The sequence below is a fragment of the Acanthamoeba castellanii genome (assembly GCF_000313135.1).
Source record: "Acanthamoeba castellanii str. Neff unplaced genomic scaffold scf7180000084664, whole genome shotgun sequence".
Classification (NCBI taxonomy): Eukaryota; Discosea; order Longamoebia; family Acanthamoebidae; genus Acanthamoeba; species Acanthamoeba castellanii.
Genome location: NW_004457466.1, coordinates 21178 through 36675, shown reverse-complemented (window position 1 = coordinate 36675; position 15498 = coordinate 21178). Strand labels below are relative to the sequence as shown.

General features: G+C 60.8%; 5 protein-coding genes and 1 pseudogene across 5 annotated transcripts in view; 1 reads left to right on the top strand and 5 right to left on the bottom strand.

Annotated features, from left to right (window-relative positions):
- Positions 1-171: 171 nt before the first annotated feature.
- Positions 172-3143, bottom strand: ACA1_368000 (annotated as a pseudogene).
- A 296-nt stretch (positions 3144-3439) lies between these two features.
- ACA1_367990 (NEDD8conjugating enzyme Ubc12, putative) lies at positions 3440-4354 on the bottom strand (the record flags this gene model as incomplete). The annotated part of the gene is made up of 3 exons (XM_004340071.1): positions 3440-3577; positions 3673-3974; positions 4075-4354. 3 exons carry the CDS (start codon positions 4352-4354, stop codon positions 3440-3442), a joined length of 720 nt encoding a protein of 239 aa, XP_004340119.1.
- A 237-nt stretch (positions 4355-4591) lies between these two features.
- On the top strand, positions 4592-7335 carry ACA1_367980 (uncharacterized protein; the record flags this gene model as incomplete). Its single annotated transcript, XM_004340070.1, has 11 exons — positions 4592-4954; positions 5057-5171; positions 5252-5343; positions 5470-5587; positions 5685-5917; positions 6008-6101; positions 6214-6398; positions 6476-6559; positions 6643-6784; positions 6891-7058; positions 7151-7335. The coding sequence occupies 11 exons, from the start codon at positions 4592-4594 to the stop codon at positions 7333-7335; spliced, it is 1779 nt and encodes a 592-aa protein (XP_004340118.1).
- Positions 7336-7491: 156 nt separating this feature from the next.
- ACA1_367970 (regulator of chromosome condensation (RCC1) repeat domain containing protein) lies at positions 7492-13691 on the bottom strand (the record flags this gene model as incomplete). The annotated part of the gene is made up of 14 exons (XM_004340069.1): positions 7492-8173; positions 8280-8409; positions 8488-8682; positions 8802-8915; positions 9025-11422; positions 11525-11599; positions 11663-11763; positions 11854-12025; positions 12185-12287; positions 12346-12631; positions 12780-12905; positions 13006-13133; positions 13250-13277; positions 13397-13691. 14 exons carry the CDS (start codon positions 13689-13691, stop codon positions 7492-7494), a joined length of 4833 nt encoding a protein of 1610 aa, XP_004340117.1.
- Positions 13692-14061: 370 nt separating this feature from the next.
- On the bottom strand, positions 14062-14649 carry ACA1_367960 (microsomal signal peptidase 25 kda subunit (spc25) protein; the record flags this gene model as incomplete). Its single annotated transcript, XM_004340068.1, has 1 exon — positions 14062-14649. The coding sequence occupies one exon, from the start codon at positions 14647-14649 to the stop codon at positions 14062-14064; it is 588 nt and encodes a 195-aa protein (XP_004340116.1).
- A 97-nt stretch (positions 14650-14746) lies between these two features.
- Positions 14747-15498, bottom strand: part of ACA1_367950 (protein kinase domain containing protein) — a gene marked incomplete at both ends in the record, with an annotated part of 2081 nt that continues 1329 nt past the window's right edge. Inside the window, 2 exons of the mRNA XM_004340067.1 lie at positions 14747-15176; positions 15268-15490. Coding sequence (XP_004340115.1) covers positions 14747-15176; positions 15268-15490 — 653 coding nt within the window. The remainder of the gene's footprint in view (positions 15177-15267; positions 15491-15498) is intronic.

Sequence of the window (15498 nt, the reverse complement as noted above, 5' to 3'; positions counted from 1 at the left end):
TGTGTATGTAAGCGACTCCACCAGGCTATCCAGCTGGTTTTGCTGTTCCTCCTCGTGGGCCGAGAACAGGAGCGGCAAACGCACAGCCATCTTTCCTTCTGTTTTGGCGTTCAAAGAAAAAAAAAAGTTTTTGCGTGTTCGCCTTTTGCTTCCTCCGCGGTGCTTGGCCCACTACTCGACGAGGTCAATCGCTACGGGCTCATCGTCCTCCCTTCGTCGCTTCTTGCTGCGTTCTTCCTGGGCATCATCTTTGGCGTCGGCCTTCTTCTGCGTTGCTGCTGCCGCCTCGTTTTCATCCTCCCTCTTGCGCTTGGTGGCGGCGTTCGGTTGCACAGGCGCAGCCGAAAGAACGATCAAGTCGTCTTCACTCTCCGGTTGTGGTGCCTGTGGCGCAGCAGCCGCGCCCTCGTGGTGAGGCTTGACGGAAGCCTTGCCCTCCACCTCGAACTTCTTGCCCTCCTCGAAGTCCGTCCTGCGCGCCAGCATGTCCGCGGTCAGCTGACCACCACCACCACCACCATGATGGTGACCATGACGTCAAGGGGTGAGAAGGAGCGACGACGCACTTGTGTACAATGCTGATTTCCATCTCGAGATCCTGCAGGATGTCCTCCACCTTGACAACGGTGTTATGCGTGACTCGAAGGTCCGTCAGCGTCTTGTCCAGCTGCTGGTGGAAGTCCATGGCGTCCTCTCCCGACTCGTAGAGCAAGCTGGTACGAAGCACATCATCAGCCGTCCCATATCCAACAGCGGAGGCACAGAGGAAATGGAGGGGCGTGGTGGTGGGGGCGCGTACTCAAAGCCGAGCATGATGCTGGGTTCGAGCATTCCAAAGTGGGAACGGAGGACCTGCTCGATGAAGTGCCTGAGGAGCGTCTTCTCGGTGTCGATGGCCACCTGCACGAACGACGACCCGCACACGTAGCAGTTGGGGTTGGGCTTCTCGAGCTGCGCCGGCAGAAGGAACCGCTTGCTCGAAGGTCGGCGCAGGAGGTAGGACGAGCGGCAGTCCTCCAGTCGTCCGTCGATCACCTTGATGGCCTCCATCACAATGAGGCCAGAGATGACGGCATTCGTGGTGGCAATGGCCGGAATGATGTTGCCCGCCATTGCTGTACGTAGGTTGCAGGTAGTTGAAGGAGAGAGAGAGAGAGAGAGAATGAGCCACCGCCGGCGCACCCTTTTTGCTTAATGGGGGCTCTGTCCACCAGTAAGTTGGGGATGCGAGTAGCATACCTTTGGTGTCGAAGCGGCTTTGCTTGGTGATGCCAAAGGCGTGAGATCGCAGGTTGGAGGCGCTCGTGACAAAGTCCATTGCGTCCACGTCGTCTTTGTCGAACGACACCGATTCGACTTTCTTGATTCTTTCGTACAGGTTCGTAGCACTGGTGACAACGTTTGAGTTGAAGGCCAAAGGGAAGGAGGCGCGATGCTCTGAGTACCTGTTGATGAACACTTGCGCGTTTTCCTTGAGAGTCCACACTCGCTGGTCCTTGATCAAACTGCTGCCGTTCCCCTCTCCGTTCGTCTCCTATTTGTCATTGCGTACGTGCGCACACACGTGTGAGACACAGGTAGCCCGACCACCCAAAAAAAAAGGGGAGACGAGAGGATCCATACGACGGCGTTCATGGCCTCCTCGTAGCGGATCGGCTGCGGGGGCTTGGTGTCGCTGGATCCGGCTTTGGGCTGTCGCTTGCGCTTGATCTGGTCCACGACCGAGAGCAGCTCCAGGTCGGCATGGAACACCTGTTGTCGATCGAGTGAGCTCTATGGGTGGGTGCGTGTGGGCAACGACGCGCAGCACACGAGGACTGGGTGCCTTATCGAACAGCCAACGGGCGGGTCCCTGGGTCTCCTGTACGGCCTGAAGGCGCTCCTTGAGCTGTTCTCTCGTGTGGCGCAGCAGGGCCAGGTCGGACTCCTCGGCCTTGGTCTCCTCGGCGCCTTCTGGTCCTTTGAGCAGCTCGCCCTCGTTGAGGTCCGTCACCGCATCGTCCTCCTCGGCTTTGGCAAATATTTGGCTGCACGTCGGAATGGGACACAACGCGGCGTTGGAAAAGGTTGACGGCCAAGAGAAGAATACTCGCCACGCCCGAGAAGGTCGCATCAAGGTACCTGAAGAGCCGCTTGGCCCAAACGATGCAATGGATGGGCTTGGAAGGACTGCTGCGGATGGTGCACACCGCGAACGTCTTGGGCGTCGGCCGGGGCACGCAGTCGAAGCACTCCGTCGATTCCTAATTGCACCGGTGTGAAGCGGGCAAGCAATGTGCCGCGGGATGTGAGCCAAGGCTGTTATGCGCTCGCATGCATGACGTGTGGACTCGTGTAACCCACTCGCGGACACGGGAAAGGGAGCTGCACCTTCTTGATGACGGTTACCTGGCCCAGGTAACCCTCCGTGCCACTCTCGATGAGAGGGACATCGGCGGCGAGGCACATCCGATTGACGTGTCGGCGGGCGTCTGCTCGGTTCGGGAAAGCACACACACACGGTGAGCGGCATGCACGCCGGCGGCGAAGTGGATTGAGAGCAGAGCGAGAGAGCGCGTGGAGGGACATGTTAACGGACCGAGGTTGTCCAGGGCATTCATCACGAGGGTGAACTGCTTGAAGTACTCGGGGCCGTATTCGTTCGTCTTGATGTTGCCGTGGTGGGCTACAATCTTCGCGTGCGGGTTGAAGTTAAGTGCAGACTCTCGGGCCACCTACGTGGACCGAGAGCGTGAGCACGTGCGAAGGAGAAGAAGCAGACGTGTCTGCACACAGGGCAAGAAAAGCCGACGTGCGTAGAAAGATGAAAGGGAACGTACCTCGGCCTTGGACAAACCAATGTGGCGCCGTTGGAAAAGAAACTGGCGATTGAGGTTGCTGACATCGATCGTATCCAAATCGATCTGATAAATCGCCACAAACAATCAATGCCGTGCGTGTGGCACTTCATCTATTGCAGCCAAGTGACGAAGAGAGGGGGGGGGTACGGTTTCTATGTCAACGAAGCCCATCATCACCAAATTTTTCAGCAATTCGCATCCGATGCCTCCTGCACCCACGACCAAGACCTTGGCCGCCTGCACCTTGGCAAACAGATCCGAGCCGAGCGTAGCGGCAACGTCGCGGTACCTCTCGTGCTCCATCCTACACCAATTTTGGACGATCTTGGCCACACGTTTTGCAACGGACAACAGCTGTTTTTTCTTCTTGCTTTTTTTTTTTTTTTTTTGCAGTAGCCGCTCGACTGTGCTGTTTGCTCTCTTTGTGACAGTTCACACTCTTCTCTGTTCTCGTTGTGTCTCTAGCAATATTACAAAAGTCGCTGTTCGTCCATTCAACCCAAGCACCACTGTAAGCAACCCTCAGGTCGAGTGTCCGCACGCACTTCGCGTTCGTTCTTGTATGTGTCGCGCCCCCACGCGTTGGTGTGCCTTGGCGCTTACTTGAGCTTGGGGAACTGCCTGCTCATGAAGTAACCGCCCTGGAGAGTGCGCTTGACGTTGCTCTCGAACTCGCTCGGTCTGTCAATCATGAGCTGCGCCGCCTCCTTGTTGAGAGGATCGTCCGGGTTGGGCTCCTAGGGAGTGCAGGGGGGGAAAGACCACATGAGCGCCAGCAGAACAGGACGAACCAGGAAAAGAGAATAGCGAAAGAGAAGGAGGCGAAACGTACGAGGAAGAGGGTAACGAGGCCGAAGAGGACCGAGCCGAGGTTGAGGACAGGCATCCAGTCGGCGCGGAGGATGTTGAGGCAGACGTGACCCTCCCAATCGATGTTGGGGTGGTAGACGAGGGTCTGGCACTCGACTTTGGGAGGGTCGTACGGGTAGGAAGGAGGGATGGTGACTTGGAACTTGAATGTCGCGCCCGTGTAGAGACCATCGCTCGGCGTCACGTTAACGAAGAACACCATCAGGTTGTTGGGATCAGGGAAGTCCACTTCACAACCGGGAATGTTGTCGATCTCGGCCACATCTGCATTAGTGAGGGGGGATGAGCATTTGAATTTAAAACTAATTGATTGTTTTTTCCTTAATTAAAGGAGCTAAATTAATCAACGTTGCGAGGGGCGTACCCTTGTGGACTCGGAGCTCAACGGCCTTCGTCTTCTCCTTCTTGCGGTTGGTGTTGGTGCGAAGAGACATGACATTTTCCTTGGACTTGGACTTCCTCACGCTAAGGAGCTCCTTGGAATTAGTCTTCTTCAGCACGTAGCCCCCGGGCGCCGATCCGCTGGTGCTGGTCTCCCCCGTCGTTGTCGTCCCTTCGGCAGGCGCCGCCGCTTCTGACTTGGCGGCAGCAGCAGCCGCTGCCGCCGCCTCCTTCTCCTGCTGCATCTTCCTGAGCTTCAGCATCTTCGCGTGTTTCGGGGTGAATGGATTTGATGATTTGATGTCGCGTCAAATGCAGCCAGCAAATTTTTCTCTCGCCTCAATGTTCACAGAAAGTTGGTGTTGCCCTCTTGTTGGCTCCCTTTTTCCCGGATTCTCGGCCTCCATTAACTCCGAGACACGTCATCAGGCAGGATGCATTTTTCTTATTTTTTGGCGTTTTTTTCTGCTCATCTCGACCTCGATCGCATCTCATCGACGATGCAAGGAGGGGCACAGGGCCAAGCGCCGGCCGGCAACGGGCAGCAAGGAGGGCAGCAAGGATTTTCGTGGAGGGGCGTGATCGTGCAGTTGCTGGTCATGTACTTCATCTTCAGCTACCTTTTCGGCGGCAACAAGCAGGCCACCGTGGATCCCAGCACCGGCAAGGCACTCCAGCCCCACCGCCCCCTCTGGCACGGCGGTGAGCGCATGCAGTTGCTCGTTTTCCAATCGGAAAATGAGGAGATGACGCCCGAGGAGTTCAAGGACCCAGGGCCTTTACTCTGGTCTGAAGACCAACTCTTCTACGACTGGCGGCCAGAGAACGAGCGGATCAGAGAAGTCGTCATCAAGACCACTCCGGTTCGCTCCTCCACCCTTTTGTTCTGTGCGGACGTGCCACGTGTACGGTGCAGTCGCTCGCTCACGCTGGTCCCTTTTTGTCTTGCGCTGTCGCACCACCAGGGCATGATGAACAATGGTTCGTTGTGGGCGCACATCTACCTCATCAAAGGCGATCACTCGCCCGACCCTGCATCGGAGCACTACAAGAAGTCGGCCCTTCTCTACAAGCGCCAACGTACTCGCACCAGCCGCGTCCCTTGTTTTTTGGTCCCCGCGCGCACCACTGACGTCTGTCGGCATTTTGCTGGCGCGCAGGCCTGAACACGTACCTGCCCAAGCCCAAGCTCAAGGGCCGCAAGAACCTCATCTCTGGCGAGATGGAAGACGACCCGGAGATGCTTGCCTTGGTTCGCCTTCTTCTCTGTCACCACATCGCCGCCTCTCTCTTAATGCTGACGCGCGCGCTTTGTGTGTGTGTGTGTGTGTGTTGTCGCGTCGTATCTGCTCTGCTCTACTCTGTTGCTCGCAAATAGCAAAAGGCGAAGGAGAGCGTGGAGCTCGTCTCGTTCTGGAAGCCCAACCTGACGCTCAACATGGTGCACGATTTCACCGTCTACCCGCGAGGTGGCATTCCCCCTCAGATGGAAGAACGTGCGTTGTTCAAGTCCCGCTGGCCCATTCATCTTCGAAGCCACCACTCAGCCCTCTCACCACCTACTCACCTGTGTGTGTGCGGTCGTGAGTGCAGTCATGAGCTTCGATGCAGAGGGCAGCTACCACCCGACGCTGTTCATCAACGAGTTCTGGATCTTCCGCGAACACCTCTATCCGATCAACGACACCACGCCCGAGCTGCCCCTCCGCCTCGAATACAACACTCTGTCGATGTGGAAGTGGCAGATGATGGTGCAGATGCAGCACTCCTTCAAGATGCAGGAGAGCTGGGGCAGCGCCGCCGAGGGCGAGAGCGACGAGATCAAGGTACACCCGTACCCTCACCCCCGCGACACGCTTCGCCTTGACACTCGGATCTGACCTGGTCAATATCCACGCTATGCACGTCATCGGCAGAGGATGTTGGTGGAGACGAACCCCTGGCTCCTCGTGCTCACGTTTGCGGTGTCCATCCTTCACTCGGTGTTCGACTTCTTGGCCTTTAAGAACGGTACGCACGCATGCCAGTCGGGCGCGGCGGCTTGGGCCGGACGGGTCGCTCACTGAGGCTGCTGTCCGGCAGAGTTGTTGACTTCTGATGGCGTGGTGTGGTGTCTGCACAGACATCTCGTTCTGGAAGGAGAAGAAGAACCTGGAGGGTCTCTCCGTGCGCACGATCTTCGTCAACTGCATCACGCAGTTCATCATCCTGCTCTACTTGTTCGACAACGACACGAGCTGGATCATCCTCATCTCCGCTTCCGTGGGTCTGCTCATCGAGGCCTGGAAGATCACCAAGGCCGTCGAGGTGCGGCTTACCCCCCACCCCCATACCCCTTCGCTCGCAGAGTTATCTTACGCATTCCCCACATTGCCACGTCACAGGTTATAGTTCAGTGGCCCAACGGCGGTCTTCCCAGCATCAGCTTCAAGGACAGGGCCACCTACTCCGCCCGGACCAAGGAGCTTGTATGCACACTCTGCCCCCACAAGCCTGGGCCGTTGCGACCCAACGGGCGTGGCTCGGTCACTAACTCCTCGTCATCGTTCAGGATGTGGCAGCGATGAAGTACCTGTCGTACCTGCTGTACGTGCTCGTGGTGGGCTACGCCATCTACTCCCTCGCCTACGACACCCACAAGAGCTGGTATTCGTGGATCCTCAACTCCCTCACCGGATGCATCTACACGTTCGGTACGTCGTGCGTCCAGACAAGTTGGTTGCTGTTGGTGCACCTTGCGCCGGTGGTGCCAGTACAGGCGGCTTACACGTACGGCGGGGTGGTGTGGTGGATACTCAGGGTTCGTGATGATGACGCCGCAGCTGTTCATCAACTACAAGTTGAAGAGCGTGGCGCACATGCCGTGGAAGACGTTCGTGTACAAGGCGCTCAACACCTTTGTCGACGATCTCTTCGCGTTCATCATTCGCATGCCCACTCTTCACCGAGTTGCATGCTTCCGCGATGGTTCGTTCACTCGCCCGGTGTTCCTCCTCGGCAGGAGCGTCAGCTAACACGTTTGGTCTCTTCTCGTCTCGTGTGTGTGTCGCTGTGTGCAGATATCATCTTCTTCATCTTCCTGTATCAGCGGTGGATCTACCCCGTGGACAAGACCCGCGTCAATGAATTTGGCCAGAGCGGAGAGGACGGCGAGCCCGCCTCTGTCGATGCCAACGCCTCCGCTGCCGCCCTCCCTGCTGCTGGATCCCCCACAGCCGTGGTGGACACCAAAAAGAACAACTGATTGCTGCGGCAAGAGAAACGTTCACAAAATAGTGCTGACGTGTAACTCGCTCACGAGGAGAGGGCCACCCCACCGCACACCATGAGTGGGAAAGCAACCAAATGCTGTGCTGTGATATATCATACACCGTCTCCTTCTTGTGCGTTTCGTCAATGCTTACACTTCCTGCTCGCAGGGTTCGGCGGAGTGGTGCGTGGTGGACGCAGGGGCAGGCTCGAGCTTGAGGTCGGAAGAGGAGTAGTCTGACTCAGAATGTCTGGAGTGCTGATCGTCCTCCGAGTGCACGCTCTGTCGCTCCGAGGATCGCTTGCTCTCCTCGGCCTCGCCCTTGAGCGCCCACTCCTTTTCCTTCTGCTTCTTGCGTTGCTTGCGCTCGGCCTTTCGCTTCCTCTGCTCCTCGGCCTCGGCCTCAGCCAAGTGGCGCTCCTTCTCGCGCCGCCACACCTCCGAGAAGGCCTCCTCCTCGACCCGCGTGAGCCGGTCCACCGCGCTCGCTCCGATCCGCGCATCGCTCTTCTGTCGCGACAGACTGCCCTTCCCGCCGCCGCCGGTCTCCGCCGCATCTCCACCGTTCGCGCGTTCGATCCGGTCGCTCTTCTTCTCGCTGCCGCTTCCTCCTCGCAGGAAGTTGAGGGAGAGCGAGTGGGTGCGGAAGAGCGGAACGCGAGGCAGTCGCGAGCGCCCCGGCGTTCGAGGCGAACCCGAGGGCGAGGCGGGAGGCGAGGGCGAGGGCGGCGGGGAGACGGCCACCTCCGGAGGCGAGGCCGAGCTCCGGTCCTCCACCCAGCCCCTCTTCGTCTCCCTGTACGCCAGCCTGATCATCTCTCCCGACTGAAGCCTGCGCTCATGTGTGGAGTGGTGTGTGTGTGTGTGTGTGTGTGTTGTAGTCACGGACGTGATGAGACGGGTGTCTGGAGAAGGTCGTCAGGGAGGCTAATGGTTACCTGAGGACGATCTCTTCATTCCCGATGATGGTGCCGGCGATGTCCTCGTCCCCGGATTCCTCCGGTGATCCCGGCGTCTTCTCGGCCTCCTTGTCTTCGTCCTTCTTCCGCCGCCGCAAGGTGCCAAACCCTGCGTAAACCAATCGCGTCATTAGTGGAGCCCTGACACACACGACACACACCCCAGAGGGGGGTGAGGGGTTCGTACGGCTCTTCTTGGGGGAGGGGGAGGGCGAAGCGGCGGGGCTGTCCTTGGCGCCTGCTTTGTCGGACTGCTGCTGCTTGCTGGCGTGCTGGGCCAGGAGGAAGTCGGCCCACTCCTTCAGCACCGCTGCGCGCTCCTCCGTCGCCCCCGGCTTGATGTTCTTCAGTCGCTTCTCGAACTCCGCCAACTGCGCCGCCTCTGTTTCGAGAACGGTCCGCGATTGTGGTGAGGTGTGTGTTATGTGTGGTGTGTGTGGTGTGGTGTGGTGTGTGTCGGAGCGCCAGATGTGTGCGAAAAAAAGGAGTAGCCGTGGTTACCCTTGGTGAAGTTGGTGCGAGCGCGATTGGCCGACGACGAGAAGTTGAGGAAGGGGGTGCTGATAGAGAACCGCTTCTGCTTGGTCGGCACCGCATCCATCGAGTCACTGACCGCTGGATTGGACCGACACGCCAGAGTGAGGGGTTTCCAGTCAGCAGGGGACTCACAATTACATTGTGCCCGCGGGACCGCGTGCAGGCAGGCAGGGAGGGGGCGGCGTACCACCGGAATTGAGGGTCTTGTTGCGCCGGCGGTGGGCTCGGCCGATGGTGTGGAACTTCTTGAAGGGCGACGACGACGAGGAGGAGGCCTGGTTGTCGGTTGATTCCGCGGGGTCATCGAGGCCTGCTTCGTCGGCCGCGGCGGCCTTCTCGAGCTCGTCCATGTGCAGCTCCTTGCTCCGGCGTTCGATGGCCTTCTCCGCGAACCCGTTGCTGGCGCGCCGTTCCCTGGGCGCCCCCGCCAACCCGCTGCTGTCCACCTCCCGGCTGGCCCGCTTCCCGTCCTGCGCCGCCACCTCGCGACTCTTCCGCCGGGCCTCGACCTCCTGATGACAGTGCTGGATCTGCACCACCTTGAGTCCTCCCGGACCCGTCTCGTCGCCCACCTGCGGAGGATCGCAGCTCGCGCTCCGCCGGATGGCCAGCTTCTCCCGGCTCTTCCGCAGCTCCTTCTTGTTGCTGCTGCCGCTGCTGGCAGGGGCGGCCGCATTACCGCCATCGTCGGCATCGCAGTCGCCGTCGGCCTCCACGGTGCGCCCGCTGCACATGAGGAAGCCGCGGCTCCGTCGACGAACTGGGCTTGCGGTGGCGGCCATCCACTGGCCCGGCTCGTCGCCCTCGGTCGAGGCGGCCGGGTCGCATGACACGCTGCTGCCGCCCGAGCTGGTCTTGGCGGCTGCTCGTTGCTCGTTGGCGTCGCCCAGCCGCTCGCGGCTGACGCGCGGCGGGGACGAGGCGGTGAGGGTGTGCGACTTCTTGCTGGGCGCCTTGGCGGTGGTCTTCCTGTTGGGAGACGCGTCGCGCTCGATGGTGGCGCTCTTGCCGATGAGCTTGAGCGAGATGTTGCGCACGATCCGCCGCGCGCTGTTGCCCTCCTCCCTCTTCGGCTCCCTCTTCTCCTCCTGCTTCTGCTGCTGCTGCTGCTGCTTCTGCGCCCTCTTCTCCTTCTTCTGCTGCTGCTTTTTCTGCTGCTTCCTGGTCTTCCTCTCTTCCTCCTCGTCCTCGTCCTTGTGGTGGTGGTGGTGGTGGGGGTTGGTGCTCTTCTCCATCTGCGCGACGGCGGCCAGGTGCACGTCCACCCAGAGGGGCTCGTCGTCCTCCCCGCGGATGTCCTGCTCGTCGTCGCCCTCGGTGAGCGTGTCCTCCTCGTCATCGTCGTAGCTCAGCCGGCTGAGCGAGCTGCTGCTGAGGGCGCTCACCTTGGCCAGCTGATCGCCGGCATTCTCCTTCCCTCGCGGCGTCTCGCCTCGAATGTCCTCCTCGTCCTCGCCATCCGTCGGCTCGTCGTCGTCGCTGTTCTCCCCCTTGGAGACCACCGGCGCCTCGAGCCGCAGCTTGCGGTCCACCTCGAGGCCGCCTCTCGGTGTGAGCTCCTCCCCGCGGATGTCCTCCTCGTCCTCGCCCTCGGTCAGGGCGTGCTCCTCCTCCGCCTCCGCGTCGCGCTTCGTGCTGGCCTGCAGCTGAACGGCGACCCGGGGGCTCTCCAGGCGGATGTCCTCCTCGTCCTCCCCCTCGGTCGCGCTGTCCTCCCCTTCCTCGCTCGTGTCCTCCTCCCCCTGGCTTCCCTTCTCCGGGGGCTCTGCGTGGGTGGTGGCGTCCGGTGGTCGCTGGCGCGGGGTCTCCCCTCGAATGTCCTCCTCGTCCCCGTCGCTGTGCTCCTGGTCGGCCTCGGGCTCCACCGCCAGCCCAGTCTCGGTCGGTTCGGCCTCCTCGTGCGTGGCGGGCCGCAGGTCTTCGAGCGGCTTGACCGCCTCCACCTCCTCCCCCGCCGGGAGCACGGTCGCCGTGTGGTCCTTGCCGCCCAAAGAATCCCCCAGAGCAGGGTCGCCTTTATGATCGGCTTCGCTCTCGGCCTCTTCGGCACGAGCGGCCTTCGCCTCGTAGGCTCCCCCGCTGGCCTCTTCGCTCGGGGGCAGCGCGGTGCTGCCGGTAGTCTTGTCCTCTGCGGGACTGACAGCGCCTTCTTCGGGAGCGGCGAGCGGCTGGATACCGGATTCGGTGTCGGTGGTCACGGACCCTTCTGGCCGAAGAGAAAGCGTCGGTTCGGGCTTGCGGGGCGACGCGTCGGCACGGGCAACGGGAGAGGTGTCCTGGTCGGACGGGCTGTTGTGGCCCACCATCTCCTCGTCGCCCAGCTGGGTGTCGCTGATGCAACGTACGATGTGCGACTTGTTGCGAGGCCCGGCGCCGGGCTTCTTGCGGTTGTGGGCCACGGCCTGGCGCAGGGCCTCGACGTCGTGCTCGCCCAGCGTCTTGCCACGCTTGTCCCAGATGCCCTTCACCTTCGCGATCTGCCCGATCTCCGGGAACGACCCTCGACGCGGCGTCGAGCGGAGGTGCCGCACCTGCGGGGACTCCTTCTGCTTCTGGATGAAGGACGCGGCCTTCTTGTCGTCGTTCTGCCCTCCCACCACATCGCCGCCACCCGTCAGTCAACCAAGTGACAAAGAAATGAGCGTCCGTCGGGTGATCGAGCGGTGCAGATCTGGAGAGGAGCATACCACGACGATGCGGGTGAATTCCATCTTCTTCTTCTCCTCCTTGCCATCGGACCCCTCGACGCCTTCGGGCAGTATCTGTGCGTGGGGCAAACGCGTGAGTTCGTGAATGACACGAGTGTGAAGAGGGGGAAGGGGTACGATGGTCATGCTGCGGTAGGCGCGGCTGGCCATCGCCGAGAGGGGGTACGACTCGATGGCCAGGAGCGAGGGCGAGCGAGCCACGTCAAGCGTTTCGTCGACTGGCGAAAGGAGGGGGAGGGGCGTGAGGGGTCAACACCGCACATCAGGGGAACGCGGTTGCAAGGTGGTGTTCGAGAGGGGGGGGGTACAGTCGGGCTTGCCAAAGTAGAAGACCTCCTTGGCGAGGGTGCGGCAGAGGGTGAAGGCAGCTCCCGCGCAGATGGACACCACCTGGCGAGAGGAGAGCGGGCCGCCCACGGCCGAGGGCACCAGGATGGCGGCATCGTCCCTCTTGGCCGCCCCGAACTCCTCCTGGTGCTCCTGCGGCGGTGGCGGCGCATCAGCCCAAAGAACAAAAAAAAACCAAAAGGAAAAGAACGAGAAAAACTAGGTCAGCTGGGAGAGGTGCGGGCAAGCACCTTGATGGCCTCTTCGCTGAGTCCGAGCCGGCCGTCGTGGGGGCAACCGACAGGTCCACACCGTACCGTCGGTGGACAGAAATATCGAGTGGTCATCGCCCGCGTCGATCTGCACGATCGTCTGGCCTCTGATGAACGAACGCTTGTGAGAGCAGACCAGGACGCTGTCGGCACATCAAGCAAGCAGGCAGGCAAAGAGCGACGGGGACGGGAAAGACGCACGCGAGGGCTTCGATGGGCCGGGGCAGCCACTCCTCGGTCTCGGAGGCGTGGCCGAGCTTGCCCCAGGAGCCGTCGCCCCACGAGTAGACCTTGCCATCGGCCGTGAGGGCGAGGATGTGGTGCGACCCGCAGGCGATGTTCCTGGTCTGGCCGGTGGGCAGGTTGTACACGATGCGCGGCTGGGGGTCCCGCGCCCAGCCCTTTTGCCCGCGCTGCCTCCGCTGCGCCACCCGCTTGGTCTTCCGCCCGTGGGCGAACGCTCCGAACGTGTACACATCACCGCGCTCTGATTTGTGGTGTGTGTGTGTGTGTGTGGTTCGGTTGCGGGAGATTGATCAATCCGATCTGCATTGCGCTCCGATTGCTCGGCGCCAAGAAAGAGAGAGAAGAAGAACGAAAGAAAGAAAGAAGGGCGAAGAGGCCCGCGCACATACCTGAGAGGACGGCGGCGTGGGCTTCGCCCAGGCACACCTTGGCCACCCGCAGAGTACCCTCTCCGGGGAACGACACGATGCGGGGAATGGGCTCTCCGCTGCCCCACAGGTACAGCTCGCCGCGCTCTGTTGCAACCCCCAGGAGGCACACATTTCAAAGGGGGAGGAATGGAGTCAGCAACTGGCATTGCGATGCGTGCATGGAAGAGTCTGCGTGCAGGCGTACCGGTGACTGCAGCGGTGGTGTCCCAGCCGCAGGCCACCCACCGGATGCGCTGCTTGGCCAGGACCTCCACCGCTCGCGGGCGCGCCTCGTCGTTTGTGTCTCCGTGGCCCAGCCGCCCAAATGCGCCACTGCGATGGACGACAGCGATAGCGAAGAGAGCAATGAGAAAAAATAACGTGTGATCACACGACTACCACGGCGCAAGAGCCGACGAGAGAAGGGGAGCCGAAGCGCCGCTGCGCACCTGCCCCAGGTATACAGCTCGGAACGATCTGTTGCAGCGAGTGTGGTGAGGCGAGACGAGGTCAGGGTGAGGAACTCGGGAGATTTGCGTTTTGTTGGGGGGGGGGTAAAAGCGAAAGCGAAGAAGAAAGGAGGGGTGTTTGTGTACCTGAGATGAGGGCGTAGTGGACGTTCTTGGCGTCGAGCCAGCCCTGGGCGAGGTACACCACCCGGAAGCCCTCATGGCCACCGTCCTCTCTTCCCTCCTCCTCCTCGGAGGAGGTCCGGGTGTCCAGCAAGCCCGACGTGGAGAGGAAGTCCGGCACCACTACGAGACCCCCCGTGGGCGGCGCCACAAGACCATGGTCGCCCCCCTCTGTGGTGGTGGGCGGAGGAGATTCTGCTCCTTCCGATGCCGGAGGGGGGCTCGTAGGTGGCAGAACCTGCGTGGGGCCGTCGTCCATCTCTTCCTTTTCTTCTTTCTCTCCGTCTTCCGATGGGCAGCGTCTGTCTCGAGTCTGTTCTTCCTTTTCTTGTTTGCGTTGCTCGGGAGGCGAGGTGCAGTCCCACACACAAGGAGGGGCTGCCTGTCTGCTACCTGGTCTTAAGTATGGTACAAGCGGGTCAGCAGCTGCCGGGACTCTGACAAGTTGTGCGGGTGACGGCAGTGAAGTCTGGGGAGCGCTGTTGGTTCCCTTCATTACGCCCCTGTGTTGTCAACACCTGTGTTGTTTCGAAGCTCGAGGCCTCGTGTGCTGGTCTCCCACCCGCGCTATGTCAACTATGCCGCCACGTTCAAAAAAAAAGTACCGGGTGGTGTATTTTCTCTCATCTTCAGTCGCTGGCATCTTCGACAGTGGTGAAGAGCTGGTCCAGGTCAGAGATGAAGGCCTCGCGGATGAAGGTTCCGTCGGGCTGGAACCACCGGCCGATGGAGGAGGAGATCGAGTGCGAAGCCGGCTTGCCCTGCGTGGTGGTGACCTGAACGATGAACGCCTCCTCGCACTTGGGGAAGTAGGTCTGGACGTTGATGGGCTTGATGAGCTTCTTGTTGTTGGTGCCGCCCCGTTGGGTGGGGCGGGTGGCGAGGATCGTGTTGCCCTCCATGTAGAAGGCCACGTACTGGAGGAGCACGCTGAGCACGATGTAGCTCACCACGCACACCTTGAGCACCCACGCATTCTCGGGGAAGGGCGCCGGGTAGGCGTGCGAGGCGATCGCCACCAGGCACGACAGACCGCCGAGGGCGAGCTTGTAGTTGGAGTAGGTGAGGTCTTCCTCGAGCCCTCGAGTCTCGAGCACGTAGGTCATAATCACGTCATCGAGCAGCTGCTTCACTGCATTCTGATCGTACACGTCCACCTTCACCGCCTCTGACGCAGGAGTAAACACAACTGGTGGGGCCTGCTTGCGCTTCTGCATCTTCTCCTTCTCGCTCGATACTACTCTCTATCAATCTCGCCCCCTCCCCGATTTGCTTTGTTTTGTTTTGTTTCCTTCACCTTTTCTCTTTTCTCTTTTATTGGGATTGTGATGCTCCTCGCGAAGACAGCAGCACCTGGCGCCGAGGGGATGAGAGAACAGCGGCGCCGGCAGCAGAAGACAGGTCCAGCGCCCGGTAGTCTTCGGCTGCCTGGGCAATGGCGAATCCTTCCCATTCCTCTTCGCCCTCCTCGTCATCGTCGTCGCTGTAGTCGTCGCTGCTCTCCCTATCACTTCTTGCCTGCCGCACTGCGACGTCTCCTTCATCTTCGCTCTCGCTCTCCTCCCTCTTGTCCCGATTGTTGGTCAAGTGGTCGCCGGGCACTACGACCCACTCCTCCTGCTCTCGTTGTCCGTCCCCCAGGCGCGAAGCTTGCCTGCTTCTTCGCATCCTCCGTACCGCAGCCTCGTCCTTGAGCTCTTCATAGCGGGCCTGCAGCCGTGTGTGCATTTCTGCGAAGGTGGGCCTGCGAGCGTTCGTTGAGTTTAGGTGAGCGGGTGCGATCTTGGTTGGCGACGCCACACGAGCAGCAGGCGAGGGTTGATGAAGAAGTGTACCTTCGAGCCGGGTCCTGTTCCCAGCAACTGACCATTAGCTCGGCGAGCACCTCGTCGCACCCGGGAGGCACCGGCAGCGTATGGCCTTCCTTACCCACCCTCATCGCCACCTGCAATGCCTCTTCCTCTTCCCAAGGCACGCGTCCCGTCACCATCTCCCACAACAGCACTCCGAAGGACCAAGCATCCGAAGCCTCCGAGTAGGCCTTGTCCACAATCGCCTCTGTGGAG